At 43.1% G+C, this 14,230-nt stretch overlaps 1 protein-coding gene across 2 annotated transcripts; it reads right to left on the bottom strand.

Annotated features, from left to right (window-relative positions):
• Positions 1-2,533: 2,533 nt before the first annotated feature.
• LOC135446772 (alcohol dehydrogenase class-3) lies at positions 2,534-12,094 on the bottom strand. Of its 2 annotated transcripts, none has more exons than XM_064711033.1 (9): positions 11,933-12,094; positions 9,196-9,297; positions 8,133-8,274; positions 7,435-7,522; positions 6,425-6,644; positions 5,643-5,903; positions 4,776-4,911; positions 3,803-3,941; positions 2,534-2,859 (listed from the first exon to the last, which is right to left on the bottom strand). In XM_064711033.1, exons 1-9 carry the CDS (start codon positions 11,942-11,944, stop codon positions 2,835-2,837), a joined length of 1,125 nt encoding a protein of 374 aa, XP_064567103.1. In that variant the 5' UTR covers positions 11,945-12,094; the 3' UTR covers positions 2,534-2,834. The 2 variants fall into 2 exon arrangements, with proteins under 2 accessions (XP_064567103.1, XP_064567101.1); XM_064711031.1 differs by lacking the exon at positions 11,933-12,094 and adding an exon at positions 11,198-11,503.
• Between the last annotated feature and the right edge of the window lie 2,136 nt (positions 12,095-14,230).

The following is a 14,230-nucleotide window of genomic DNA, read 5'->3' as shown; positions in this document are numbered from 1 at the left end:
CTTGTAATCCAAACCCAGACATAGAATTTTCAATTACATCCAGGTTTGCTTGCAGTGGTGTAAGCCCCACTGGTAGATGCAGGTACCCACCAGAACTCATCCTTAAACCCACACATGTGCCACTTGGATACCTCTTTGTTGTTGCACTGATACAACCAAATTTAGCACATTTTTAATGCAAGTAGTCTATGACACTATGCATTTCTGCCTATAAATTGAAATCATAGCATGGTAACTGCTTGTAATAAGTTCATACTAGTGTATTTTTAAATGAGTGGGAAGCTTAGTTAGCATCTACACCTGATCTTGCAACATAAGAGGGCACATCAGCCTTGAAAACAAAATTTATTAAATAAAAATATTAAGAAAAACTATTTTTTCAGCTATCTAGACATGACATACTAGACTTGTTCTGACTGGATTGTGGAAATCAACTATTTTTATTGTTACAGAAGTTGCTATCTACTTAAATAAAAGATCCTATCTTAAATCTCCTTTTAATGACATTTTTAGCAATTGTATACACTTTTACCAAAAACACAATCCTGCAGCTAGTTCTGAATCAATCTCTTAATGTATTTTTCCTTTACAGGAGTAAAGGGAAAAAACATTAAAATTACTTATTTTACTGTAAGTCAGTGTGAAAATCCTTCATGCTGTTCCTGCAACTTGACTTGAATATTTAAGGAGAGGAGGTTTGGTAGATGGTGTTGAATAAGAGTACCAGCAGGAGGGGCCAGCCTGCATGTTTCACATGCCAGCCAGAGAGTGCATGCACATTGCCATCACAGCGGATGCGCAGTTCAATACAGTACCTTGGTCACCAAAAATGGGGTAGAAGCTCTTGGCTTTGAGTCCCTTGGTTTGCTGAACAACTTCAAAAAAACCCTATTTCAAACATGCTCCGTTCAGTCAAAAGCTTTGCAGGATGAAGTAGTGGCTGGGACAGCAACTCCTCAGGCTGGGAAGAAGCTGGAAGTCTTTAGCCCAAGCGCTGTGGTATCACTACATTGTTTGTTGTTGGTGTTACAGCCTGGCTTCCCACAAACACTCTGAGATGCAGATTCTCTGAAGTAATAATGTAATGCAGACAAGATTTTGTGGTTTTCATCTAGCCTGTGCAGCACAGAGGAACAGCTGTTCAGTGTAAGTATGTTAACTCTGTTAGATCCAGCTGGGGGGTGGTTTGCCAGGTTAGCTAGTATTGTATTGATATAATCTTCTAATTATGGACTACTCTCACTGGAACAGCTTAACAGCAAATTTTCTACTGGATTTTCTGATGTTCAGCCGGCCTTCCTGGAGCTACAAGGTATTGAGAGTCACCTCATTGCTGGGCTAAAAGGCTCAGTTTTATGTTACCAATTCAACTTTTATTTCCTCCTGATGCTCAAAATTGAATTCTTATGATATTCACATTTGTTCTTTACTGTGTAAAATTAAGTAGAAATGCAGTACCTCAACTACTTTCAGAATGCTGTAGGGGATATTTTTTAGTGAGAGATGGAAAAGATGTAATTGTCCCAGTTGTATAGCAGTGGCTTGGAGTAATTGTTGGTGGTGAGAGGGAATTTCTTCTAATAAGATTACTGTTTGCATTCTGTGTTCTCTGCTAGAAGTTGTTTTGACCAGAGTTCTTTAAAACATGAAACTTGTCCCTTAATCAGTGTCCTTGATTCACTGAGAAACACTGAGTTTCTGTGTATCTAACTTTTTTTTTTTTAACTGGCTGGGCTGCCTCTGCTTTGCAGTCTATTTTCTGCTATTTCTTTATGTTTTTCTGGATGTGAGGCACTGATTCCAGGTTTCAATACAAAAAGAACCTTATCTAGTCAGTTCACTAAACCTAGAGTTAAGAAAACCTGCAACTCCAAAACTGAGACTTAAACCCTTCCCCTCCAACAAAAAAATCCCAGAAAACCCTGCAGTCATCATCATGCAATGCTCTTTCCTGTTCCCCTGCAGCCCTCAAGAGCAGACTTGCTCTAATTGTAGTATATATACTGCTTCAATGGCACAATCAGGTTTCTGACTAGAGGTGGCAATCCTATGCTGTGTGTTATTGCAGTGTTGGCTGCAAAGTTTGCTTCATTTGCCAGTAAGTTAAGGAAATGGGACAACTGTCCTACTGCAGCCTTGGAGGACACCACTAGAGCAAGTGAGCAGAGCAGTTTGTGCCATGATCTTTACAAGAGGCTGCCAAAGAGACCAGTGAGAAATAAGGCAGAGCACGGAGCACCCCAGTGAACATGGGTAACCCTGGACACCAAAGTCTGCTCTACATTTGCCTTCACGGTGATCTGGATGTAGTTACAATCCACTGTAGCCCTAGAATAGCCTCAGAATCTTGGCAAGTTCTGGCCCCTCTCTCAGCACAGCTGCAGCAAATGCAGGCTGCTTCTCACCCCTGTGCTCAGCTGTGCCTTGTGCAGTGAATCCCACAGCGTTTGCTGCAGACTCTGCAGAACACTCCCTGTGTCACATACACACTGAAATCACTAGAGGAAAACAAGAAAGACACAGTCACTCTTAATGCTAAATAATTCCAACACTGGGTTTAGAAATAAGCTTTTATTAAGTCGATTTGAGTTAGCCACTATTGAATTTGAGGAATGAGTATAGAAACAGAAGTTCCATAATCAGGACTAATTCCATAATGCTATTCAGTGATTAACAGTTTATTATTTAGTACCCAGAATGCTCACCCTAAAATACACATCTTTCTAGTCCCAGTGAGTTTTCAGTTGCTTGATTCTATCTTCTGTCAAAAATTCCATTATAACAAGGCAGTCAGTCAGCATGGTGCTGGCCACTTAGAAGATCCATATTTGGCTCTAAAATTTCAGGACAGTTCGAATGCTTAAAATAAAAAAAGAAAAAAAAATTACCAAGAAGTCAGTTTTCTCCCCATCTCTCCCCTCCCTTTCATTGTTGAGACATATTTTAACTTCTGTCTTTTGTCATGAATGAAGTCATGCTTATGCCTATGATATTTATTAAAAATCCAGGATAATGCTTGTTCTCTTCAGTTTTTCTTTCTCTCCTCCAGTGAAATAAACTCCAAATGAACTCTTTTTCATACTAGGTGTCACCTTTCAGTAGTAGCCAAGGAGCAGTAATATGTACAGGCATTCTCCCTTTTGTCTGTTTGGAAAAGATTAGGTAGCTTTCATTATTAGTTTCCTTGGACATGCTCATGTATGAATAAAACCCTGAAATGATACTGAAGTTTGTAACTGGGACAGGGATCAACTGCTGGATGAAATTTGCATAAATGCAGTGTTTCCAATTGTAACAAATACAGTCGACTGATTTATCCAAAATAGAATCCATATGAGCTGAAGCAGATAGAGCTAATACCTTCTCCAAAGTTACATACAATAGATAGATATGAGGACTGAGATCAAATACAAAGACCATGCTGGTTTCTGGAGACAGTGGTCAAAACTATTTGTCTATCTGCAGAGGATCCTAAATATTACTGAATAATCTTCAGTCTCTTTAAATTCCTTATTATAAGGGAGAATGTTTAGCAATGGTGAAAGCCTGAGACTGACCTGTCCCCTTTACCAGCTTTTCATCTCTTTTTCTCTTTTATACTGTTGCTTGCTTTTACTGTGTGCCTGTGTTTTGGCACATGCCTGGAAAGTCAGAGAAGTGTGTTTTTATCAGAATCAATGCATGTGGTATATGTTACCCTTTAGCTTCCCTGTTTAAAATATGACAGTGGGCAGGGAGCCTGTACTTTGACAGTGTCTGATCAAGAAGTGTCTTGTATACCTTTCAATATTGTGAACATTACCTTTTTCCTGAATGCATCAGCTCAAAAGCCTCATTGATTTTGTCAAAAGGCAGCGTGTGAGTCACAAATTCATCAACCTTGATCTTTTTGGACATGTATTCAGTCACCAGTTTTGGTACACTGTCTACACTCTTCCAGCCTGAAAGAAGGAAAACATGCCTTGTTTTTTCCTTTTTCCACCCATCTCAGAAAATTAAAAACACAGCCCTAACAAAACTTGTATGATCAATATGAAAAGGAGCAGAGATGAGTGACATGTCTGTCCCTCCTACAGAGGTCTGGCAAAAGCACACATTACCCAAACACAAGTATTGGTGAAAAATCTTTTACTAGGTGTTTCAGCATTCAGCACTGACAGCAGCCCTCACCTAGGAAAGTATACACATGGCATCTCTGTCAGGCCCTCTACATTCTTTATAACCCAACCCAGTAAGTTTTTTATTGCTTGGACAAAGAGCAGTGTAATAATTCAAAGTCTGAAATTGAACTTCCATCAACTTCAACAACTACTGAATTCTCAAAAAAAAAGAACTCAATGTGGTTTTGAGTTGACAGCAGAAAATGTGTATCAAGCACTTGTTTTGTCATGTTGGCCTCACAATTTACTTAGTGGTTAAGCAACACAAATATGTAAGTTCCCATCTCTCCAAAGACCAAGTCCTTTCACTGGATGGAACTGAAACAAACCTTCACTTGGTGGTAAAGCAGTTTCCCTATCCCATTCCTTTAGTACTGAGTAGGATATAGATATATTCTCTCTTCAAAATATGTTAGATATGATACCAATGTGTTAATCTATACCCTTTCTATAGGAATAACAGATTTTAAGAGTCTTTATCTTAAAAGCCAACGTAGCATTTATGAATAGCCTGTCAATAGTACATTTCTTGCACAAGCAAAGCCAAGGGGGTGTGTTCTTCCCACCTTTAGCCCAGAGTAAATTATTTTTATCCCCACAGCAAGAGAGAGTTACCTCCAAATGCAGTCCCTTTCCACGTCCGCCCAGTTACGAGCTGGAATGGCCGTGTGGAGATCTCCTGGCCAGCAGCAGCCACTCCGACTATCACACTGAGTCCCCAGCCTTTGTGGCAGGCTTCCAGGGCAGCCCTCTTCATGGACAGACAGGACAGAGCAGGGTGTTTATTGCTGAGGTTTACACTGCCTGGACTGGCAGCACTTCCTTTCCCCCAATTAATGAATTGCCACATCAGCATTTAAGGAACAGTAAATACACTGAAAATTACATTATATTTTTCATTCAGGGTTCAGATTCCCTTACACTTTTAAAGATTCACTTTGCCCTTTTTATATCCTATCTAGTTTTCAGAGAAGTCACTCTGAACTCCCACTGAGAGTCAGGATAAACTGTAATCACAGACCATATTACCAACAGTAAGGAATGCTACTGTAATTCCTGAAAATCCAGCCTTACATTTAGTAGTACTTCTGCATTGCATTTCCAAAGGTGAAATTAATTACTTGAGAAATTAGGGAAATGCTTAGTGATCCCTGAGATTTTACTGTTCATTGCACAATAGATTTTATAAGAGTTTTGTTAATTTCAACTGTCAGCACAGAGAAACTCAGGACCTCAAAACAAGTCTGATTAAGGAAAAAACATTTGTAAGTGCCATTTTCAACCCAAGAAGTAGCAGCTGCTTCCATTACATAATTAGGATTGAGTGTGAATTGTCCTTATGAGTCATAGCAGGTATCATTATTATTAAGAAAAAAAAAAGATTAGTGAATCTGGCATGTTTTATCTTAAGAAAGCAGCTGATCTTGCTGTTCAGCTGAACTGGTCCCTCCCTGCACACGCTCCTGTTTGCCAAGCACTCACCATGACTCCGACGTTTCCAATGCACTCAAATGAGTAATCCACACCACCATCGGTCATCTCAACCAGAACCTCCTGGATGGGCTTCTTGGAGTCTTGGGGGCTGATGCACTCAGTAGCTCCAAATTCTTTGGCTTTGGCATACTTATCCTTGTTAATGTCAATGCCAATGATCCGGGATGCTCCTGCTACTTTACAGCCCATAATAACCGCCAGCCCAACGCCTCCCAAACCAAACACGGCACATGTAGAGCCAGGCTCCACCTAGGAGTAACAAAGGAATCATGAGCAACAGAAAAAAAATTCATCCTTCCAGGGGAAGAGGAAATGCAGGTTAAGGAGGTTGTAATAAAGGAAAAATGGAAGCAAATATACATGGCTCTGAGATTTTATAGACAAGGGAAGCTATATAGAAATTTAATTCTAAAAGCTCTTTAGGCACTACACCCCTTCTTTTGTCTGAAGACTCATGCCCACACACCTACCACTTCCATCTCACCCTGAGCTTCAGGTTATCAGAATGACTTGCAGCAAGATGAACATGAACCAGAAAAGTAATTCATATATAGCTGCTGTCAAAAGGGGTGCAGAATACTCCACCTGAATTTCCTCCAAAGGGCAACGGGGTTTTTCTAACCTGATCTGGCCTCTTATGGGGAAGTTAGAAATTCTTAGCTAAATTTCAGTTTGAAAGTTGAAGAGGAAGAAGGAGCACAGATTTGGTACATCCCCTTTTCAGTCCTAGTGTAGTTGCTAAGCTGTGTGTGCCATAAGGCCAGCCTTACCTTAGCAGTGTTGACAGCAGCCCCATAGCCCGTGGAGATGCCACAGCCCAGCAGGCACACTTTATCCAGAGGTGCTGCAGCATCTATCTTGGCTACAGAGATATCAGCCACCACGGTGTACTCAGAGAAAGTGCTGGTCCCCATGAAGTGGAAAATCTGCTTTCCCTTGCAGGTGAATCTGCTGGTACCATCAGGCATGACTCCTTTCCCTTGAGTGACTCTTGAGGCAAAGACAGGAAAGTGCAGAGCTTTAAGCAGCAAATACTTTCACCAGATGGAATCCACCAAGCAGCACAGAGAGGCAGCTGCATACTTGCACCTTTGTATTCTGACCACTTTAGTAAACCTAGAAGTTCACAGAAGTGAAATGCTAAACTCCTAAAACCTTATGCAGTTAATTCCTCCAGGGAAAACCTGAAAGAAATGGAGTTTACTCACATGTTGACCTTATTAGTTACCAATGCTACCTGTGCCACAGCACCACACCACTGTCTTGGCCTCCTTCAGTGCCCTCCCCTGAACAGCACCTGTCAGTTATGTCATTGGGGCTTTTTTTGAGTTTGGGAGATTTTTTTTTTCAGAACAGGAGCTGCAAATTTATCTGGGAAGCAGGTGTTAAGGAAAAAAAAAGAGCTGCCTGTATGATTTTGTACCACTTGAGAGCTTTGGTGTTCACTCCCCAGAGCTACATTCCCTGAATTGGTTCCCTTAAGTATGGATTAAGTATGGAGTCAGAGCATTTATGTTTTCCAACCTGTGGACACAAGGTAGTAGTTTGCACCTTCACATACTTGAAATGAGAGAAACAGTTTTATTTAAAGGAAGAATAGAAATTTTAAGGAAGACTGCAAAGAATTGCCTAAGTGGCTCCTGAAACACCTGCCTTCCAAGTCATTAAATGATGCATCAACAGATTTATTCTTCAAAGAAAACTCCTGTCAATTGCTTTTGCTAACTACAGCAGGTATACACTGAACAAATACCATAGCATGTGTCAAAGTCATACAGACCTTATCTTCTGGCACAGGTTTGTTTTAGGATTCTTACAGAACTTGCACTCTCCACATTGTGGGATGTACAGAGGGATAACAGTGTCCCCTAAGGAAAAAATATTCTGTGTCTAGTTATTGAGTCAAGCAAGGCACTGTGAAAAAAAATGGAAGTTACTTGATTCTGCATGTTTTTCTGTGAGCTTGAGTTCACTTAAAACCTTTGTGTACTAAAAGCTGTTTATTGTATACAGAGGTATTATAGAGTGCTAGATAAACAACTTCAATCCTGGCTGAGCAGACAACCCATCTGAAATTCATCATTCCAGAACAAGTAGCAACATTATTGTGAAACAAAACAACCCTAAATCAACAGTGAACAACAAGACTAAACACTTTAGGCCTTTTAATTAAACCAACAGATAAAAACTACAATTTGAAAAAATAATAAACCCCCAACCCTCTTGCAATTATACACTGATCTGATTTCAAGTAAAATAATGCTCTTCTGGGCTCTTTCAAGCTTTAAATCAAGAGCTCATTTAATAGATTAGTGTTTTGTCTCACAGACCACAGAAGTCTACACAGACATACACCCCAGAATAAAATACTGTATTAACTCCTGCAATATGGCATTTCAGTGGCCCAATTTGACAGTGAGTCTTCAAATAAAGTAACACTTTCAAGGAAGGCAGAAAACCTGTAAGCTATTTCCTTACCCTTCTTTACTTTTGTTACTCCTTCCCCAACACTCTCTACAATTCCTGCTCCTTCATGTCCCAGGATCACAGGGAAACATCCTTCAGGATCAGCACCACTCAGAGTATAGGCATCAGTGTGACAGACAGCAGTGGCAACTATCTGTGAAGAAATAAATCATCTGAGACACCCTGAAGAACAGAATAGTAGCACAGATCTAAACAATTCCCTGTAGTCAGAAATAAGGAACAATTGCCAGGTCAAAGTTCTGGCAGCATTTGGGATATGGGCAACATACTTTCAATTCCTGGCAAGCAAGTTTTTCTTATTTTGAAAATGCAAAGTCACAACAGTACATTTTTATAATTTCCATCAACCAAAATGTGACATTGAAAGGGGTAAAAGATGACCTGTCTTTTCCTATAGCTAGAAATCAGTGCTCCAAGTCCTCTCAAAGTAGTTTAACATCTCAGATTTTAAATAAGTTAAGACTCAGAGGTAAAATTTCCAGACAGACTGTGCAGAACTCTCAGTACTGCATAATTCCTGCTTAAGTCTTCAGCACCATGCATAAATCCTTTCCACAGGAATAATTTTCACATTAATGTATACTTTTTGGCAGACACAGGCTCCTGGAAAGTCCTGATGAAATCAGAAACTTGGGTATAGGGAATCCAAGAGACCAATCCCAGCTCAGCAGCCAATAACTTATGGCCTGACTGAAGTAAAATCCAGCTGGTTGCACAGCTGCCACAAATGACAAATGGCTGTCCTTGAAACAAGATAAAGGTGCTCCCAGCCTCAGATATTTTGAGAGAACTTGGTCTGTAACAACTGGAACTGATTCTCAAGATTAGCCATTATCCTCAGACCAGACTGTGAAGTGAGACTAGTAGAAATTAAAGGTGTTTTCCATAAACAGAAGATCTAAATACTGTCATTTTCTTCTCTGTAAAGCCAGATGAGATACTAATGAACTAATGACATCTATTCAACATTTCTTCTGTTGGCAAACAAACTATTCATCTTCAATACTCAGTCTCCTAAAATAGAAAACATATAGGTAAGAACTGATGTAATTACCTTGATACGAACTTCATGAGCTTTTGGTGGAGCAACCTCCACCTCCTCAATAGAGAGAGGTTTACCTGCCTCCCAGGCAACAGCAGCTTTGCATTTAATAACCTAAAAGACAAGACCAAGAAAAAACAAGAGGACATCTGTTGTACGGTTAATTTAAAATAATTCTTGTTCAGCCAAGTGAGAAAATAAAAGCAGCACTAGTGGCTTTTGGAAAGAATCCCAGATCTGAAATTCATAATTTCAACACAAAGGTTTAATTGCCCCACATTTGCTTTCAGCAAGCTAAACAATAATGAGTAAGCCAAGATCTGAAATTTGGATGTCATTCTCTTACTGTGTAAAAATATAATAAGCCTGGGAGTGCTTGGGAGACACGCTGCAGTGAAGGGAGCAACATGAATGGAAAGGCTGCGTGAAAAAATGGTGGTTTAACATCCAAGACTGCCATTCATTTCAGGTATGTTCATTAAACACTGTGCTTGAAGCTGGAAAGTTCAGAAAGGGAACTGTGGAGAACCACATCAAGACTGAATTTCCTGTTCCTGGTCAGGATGGTTTCCAAGTAGGATTCCAGCAAGGAGATGCAGCTGACATGCAGAGCCCCCAGCGATGCAGAGGGACTTTGCTGTAAGGCTCTAACACCTCTGCTGGGGCCACAGGGATCACTGTTAGCAAGTCTTCACTCACTGCTCTCAGTGCCACAACAAATCCTGCTCTGCAAGGTTTTCAATCCCAACGGTGAGAGCCTGGATAAGAGAGCAGGATCTCTGGATCTGGAAATCCTATTGACAGCTACATACACACCAGTGACTGAGAAAATTAGCAGGCATTACAGCCAAACACTCTAGAGCAGCTTCAGGATAAGCATCTGGATTACCCTTAGAGGTTGGTTTCATGAAGATGACAAGGTCTAAGCCATTGCTATTAGAAATATAAACCAAGAGAAGAACATGACATTTTGTGTGTTCAAAATAGCTGTGCTGTACCCATGGAATGCTTGAAAGAGAGGATTAATGTAAATTCCCAAGATCAGCAATACATTTACTCAGCCTTTTTGAAATTTCACTTGCTGGAAGAAATTACAGTGCCAAGAGCACCTTTTGAGCTTGCCAGCTCTCATGCATCACCTGTGATCAGCAGAAAATAATGGCTAGTCTATGCCATTCTTACAACAGTATTTCTGTTGTACAATAAACAGTACGAGGCTTTGCCAGAGCCAGTTAAAATCCTCCCTGCACCTGTGATAGCAGAACTTAGATACCTATCTTGGCTTAAATTTGGTAAAATAAATACTACAGACCCAAAAAAGCTTTGTAACAGAAAACAGGTGCCTATTCCAATAGCCAGCAGGGGTGTAAATTAGACAGAAATACCCCTAACTAGAGCTATGAAATCTTCTTGTCCTGCTTTTTAATACCAGGGTAAATATTACAAAAATGCACGGAATGCGCCATAGTAACTAACTGTGGAATCACAGGGTGAGCCATCAGTCATAATCTCTAAATCTACCAAAGATTTTGCCAGAAAAAAAAAAATCTAAATTCAAAGCACAAAGTGCAAGGGGAGCCATCATTCAGTAAATCATTTACTGGTTTTCAATCCATCCCCTCATCCTCCCCTCATTAAGTCATCACTTGTTCTTGCATGGGAGACTGCGCACTCTTAAAATTTGATTTCCACAAGCTTAGTTAAACACAAATTAAAGACAGAGAGGAGAAAAAAAAGTCTTCTTACAGGATAAATTCTGATCCTCTAAAACTAACGGTATGCATCTGGAAGCACATTTTGAAATAGTAATTTCTCAATCAGTCCATACAGCCACAAAGGCTCCTGGACTATTTAGAGTGGGTATCAGGAAAGCCCCATCTTTTTCTGCCCTATTATTATTCATAACTTTCCACTGTTGCTTTGCTGAAAATCTTGAAGCCAACAACTGGAAATAAAAAATTGGAAATAAAAACCAAAACACCAACTTCTAGCAGTTCTTCACTTCCTCTATTACCATGCTTGTGGCCGCGCACACCATCAGCTACCTCAGTCGGGATGAAACCGAGCTCTGGCAGGGACAGAAGCCGCTCCAAACCCCAATGCCCGCCTGGAGCAGCTTCAGCGTCCGGCCAGGCGCGGCCGCCGACCCGGCTCGGGCCCCGGGCGCTGACCGCCTGCACAGAGCTCAGAAAATACTGGCACAAGGTCTGGGCTATGGCGCTGTTCCTACAGCCGCGCAGCAAACGTGCCAGCAATGGCTTTGTGAGCAGGCAGGTCTTGTTTTATCCCTTCTTTCCAGCCGGTTCGGTCGCACCTGCCCGAAACCCACAGGAAACACGCAAAGCTCAAGGTCTTCTGATCATTCCTCCACGCCGCGACCCAGGAGCGGCCGGAGCGCAGCCCTCAGACCCCAGGACGCGCACGGGGCTGGAGTACAACACACGGCGGGGAGGGAACGCGTGTTTTCCTTCGTATCCTGCAAACACTCACAGCGGGAGCCTCCCACGCCAGAGCAGCGGCACCGACCCCGCATCACGCCTCACACGCGTGGAGCAGGAGCGCGGAGGAACCCAAACAACCCCAGAGCCCCGGCCAGCGCTGGGGCCAGAAAGGCCACGGCGAGCCCGGCCCGCGGCCCCGGCAGCGACGGCAGGGCAGGGCAGGGAGGGCTCGCTCGCCTCGTCCTGCCCGGTACGGGACCCTCCGCCCGCCCCGGGCGACCTTCCCGCCGCGGAACGCAGACGCTCACCCCGCTCGCCATCGCGCACGGCTACGGCTGCCAGCGGAAGGGGAAGGGAAGCCCGCCTCCTTCTCCGCTGCCTCTCTCTCCGCCTCCCTCTCAGGGGCGGGCGAAGGAAGTGGTTCCCTCCTCTCTTTTTCGCCTCCCACCCTGGTAGGGTGCGGGGGCGCTGGAGCAGTCGCCAGCTCCCTGTGGGCTTTTCTTCTCACAGACCGCGGTGCGGGCCAAGGTCTCTGTGTTTCCTGAGGGTGCCCGCAGTGTAGCCTTGCCGTGTGGCCGGGTTTGTGGCTGCACCAGTGTCTTCCATCGCGGCTCCTTTGGTCCGGCCGGCAGATGGACGTTACTGTGCCCGTGAGGGAGCAGCCCGCTGTCCCGGCCCATGGGCCTGTTCTCCCTGGTTGCCCACATTCCTTCGCAGCTAACGGGACGCCACGGCCGCCTCTGCGCCGCTCCCTGAGGGCCGCAGCAGTGCCTGGGTGTGCCTGCCTTCCCCGGGCGGGGGAATGCCGCCCTGGCTCCCGTTCTGGGGTGCTTGATACCGCCTACGTCCCACCTGGGCACAGGGGCAAGCCGAACATGGCTGCAGAACCATGTCCTTTGTGCCTGAATCTGTTCTTGGCTGGACAAACTGCAATGGTGCAGGCTTTCCTGGGTGGCAATGTGGAGACATTACTTCAGACTGGGTGAAGGCAGTGCACTGCCAGGGTAGGTGAAGGGATCCGCAGTAGGATGGAAATTTTGACTGGGCTTCTTGACGTTCCATCCAGCAGCCTTTGAAGCAAAGGAGCTATTGCTGCAAGATGGGATCATTCACTGGCTCATGTTGTTGTTTCATTTTCTGAAAAACAGTTTTTCTCCAGGCAGGGTAGGAAGGGCTTCTTGTGAGGTCTGCAGACATGATTGTGTAAAATGAGGAGAACAGTTCTGCCCTGAGCTGTTGGGATTTTCCACAAGAGGTGATGGTGCTCGAGGAATGGCAGGGTGTAACTAAGTCACCCTCAGTAGGAAAGGGAATTTTTAATTTCCAATGACATGCTAACAAAAGCTTAGCAAATATCACAGATAGACAACAGCACCAGCATTTGGAAAATTAGTAGCAGGACATAAGCAGCTATGGCATTTAGTAAATAACATGAAAGTAACATTTAAGAACAAAACTAAAATGAGAAACTAAATCTGTAGGCTCATGAAAGCTGCCATGGAATTGGAGGGTAATATGGCCATATGAAGGTAATATATAGGTTACACACCTTGTTGTTTAAATCAACACAGGTCTTGTCAATTTCCTTGGTTAAATTCAGTTCTGCCAGCCTCTCTCGCTAGTTTCACGCTCTTGACCACCCCTGATTTGTCAGTGCTTCCAAAAAGCCTCCAAGCATTTTATGTTTAGCTAAACTCCACAGATGCTCTGCTTTTTTTAGTATCTGAAAATTGTAGGCACTGATTCTGGTGGACAAAGAGACAGATACATAAATCAGACCTCTTTAGCACTCATTGTCCAGTTTCAGAGATGAAAAAAGTTGTTTATTTTTTCATCTTTCCTTCCCTTGCAGTTTTGTGATGCTGCCCCCAGTGTTGCTGTGTGCTTTTGGAAGCCCCTGGATACTGTAAGTGGTTTTGCAACTTTCTTTCTGTTCTCAGCACCGTGCAAGCAAATCAAGTTACCACTCCATGATCTTGACTAAACTATCCATGTTTTGTCACATGTTTCAGGTTTATGTAGGTAAGTTCTGTAGGAGAGGACTTCCACTGCTGCTCTGGATTTTACATTTATTTGGTTTTGGTGTTGTTCTGTCAGGTGTTACATGTTAATCAGGAGCATCAGCTTGGATGTGGAAAAGAGGAGGGCTTGGAAGCACTCTGAGCCTGTGGGAGGGAGACCTGGCAATCATGTTCTTGTTTGGTGGATGTGGTCTGTCATGTGGGAAGAAAAGTCCAAAACAACTAGGGATCTGTATTACATTTTCTCCCACCCTAGAGGCATTAGTTTTTCTGTACCTTAATTTAAGTTTGAAGCACAAGAAGATGTGGGGGAAGAAATCACTTGCAAGCTTGGGAGGCAGTGTATGGCTGAAGGAAGATGCAAGTGATGTGCCCAGGTGCCCATCCTGGGCCAGTGTGAGTGCCAGTGGCAGAAGCTGGCTGTGTGCCTCCCTCAGAAGGAGGAGCTGCTGCTTTGGCACTGGAGCTGCTGGTGACCAGATTGGCAAGGCACAGGGAGGCTGGAACAGACTGACAAGTCTACCCAGAAGCAAAACTGAAATGCATTAATACAAATGTTGCCTGGTTTGTTTTTCCCAAGTAGAT

This window comes from Zonotrichia leucophrys, chromosome 4, assembly GCF_028769735.1.
Source record: "Zonotrichia leucophrys gambelii isolate GWCS_2022_RI chromosome 4, RI_Zleu_2.0, whole genome shotgun sequence".
Lineage (NCBI taxonomy): Eukaryota > Metazoa > Chordata > Aves > Passeriformes > Passerellidae > Zonotrichia > Zonotrichia leucophrys.
The sequence above is the reverse complement of the archived record's forward strand: the minus strand, read 5'-3'. Positions and strand labels throughout refer to the sequence as shown.

Coding starts and splice junctions, on each gene's coding strand:
- LOC135446772 (XM_064711031.1), bottom strand. CDS start 11,221: ATGGTGTGCGCGGCCACAAGCATG. Junction 9,298..11,197: donor TGTGCGCGGCCACAAGCATG/GTAATAGAGGAA, acceptor CTTGTCTTTTAG/GTTATTAAATGCAAAGCTGC. Junction 3,942..4,775: donor GAAAGGGACTGCATTTGGAG/GTAACTCTCTCT, acceptor TCCTTCTTTCAG/GCTGGAAGAGTGTAGACAGT.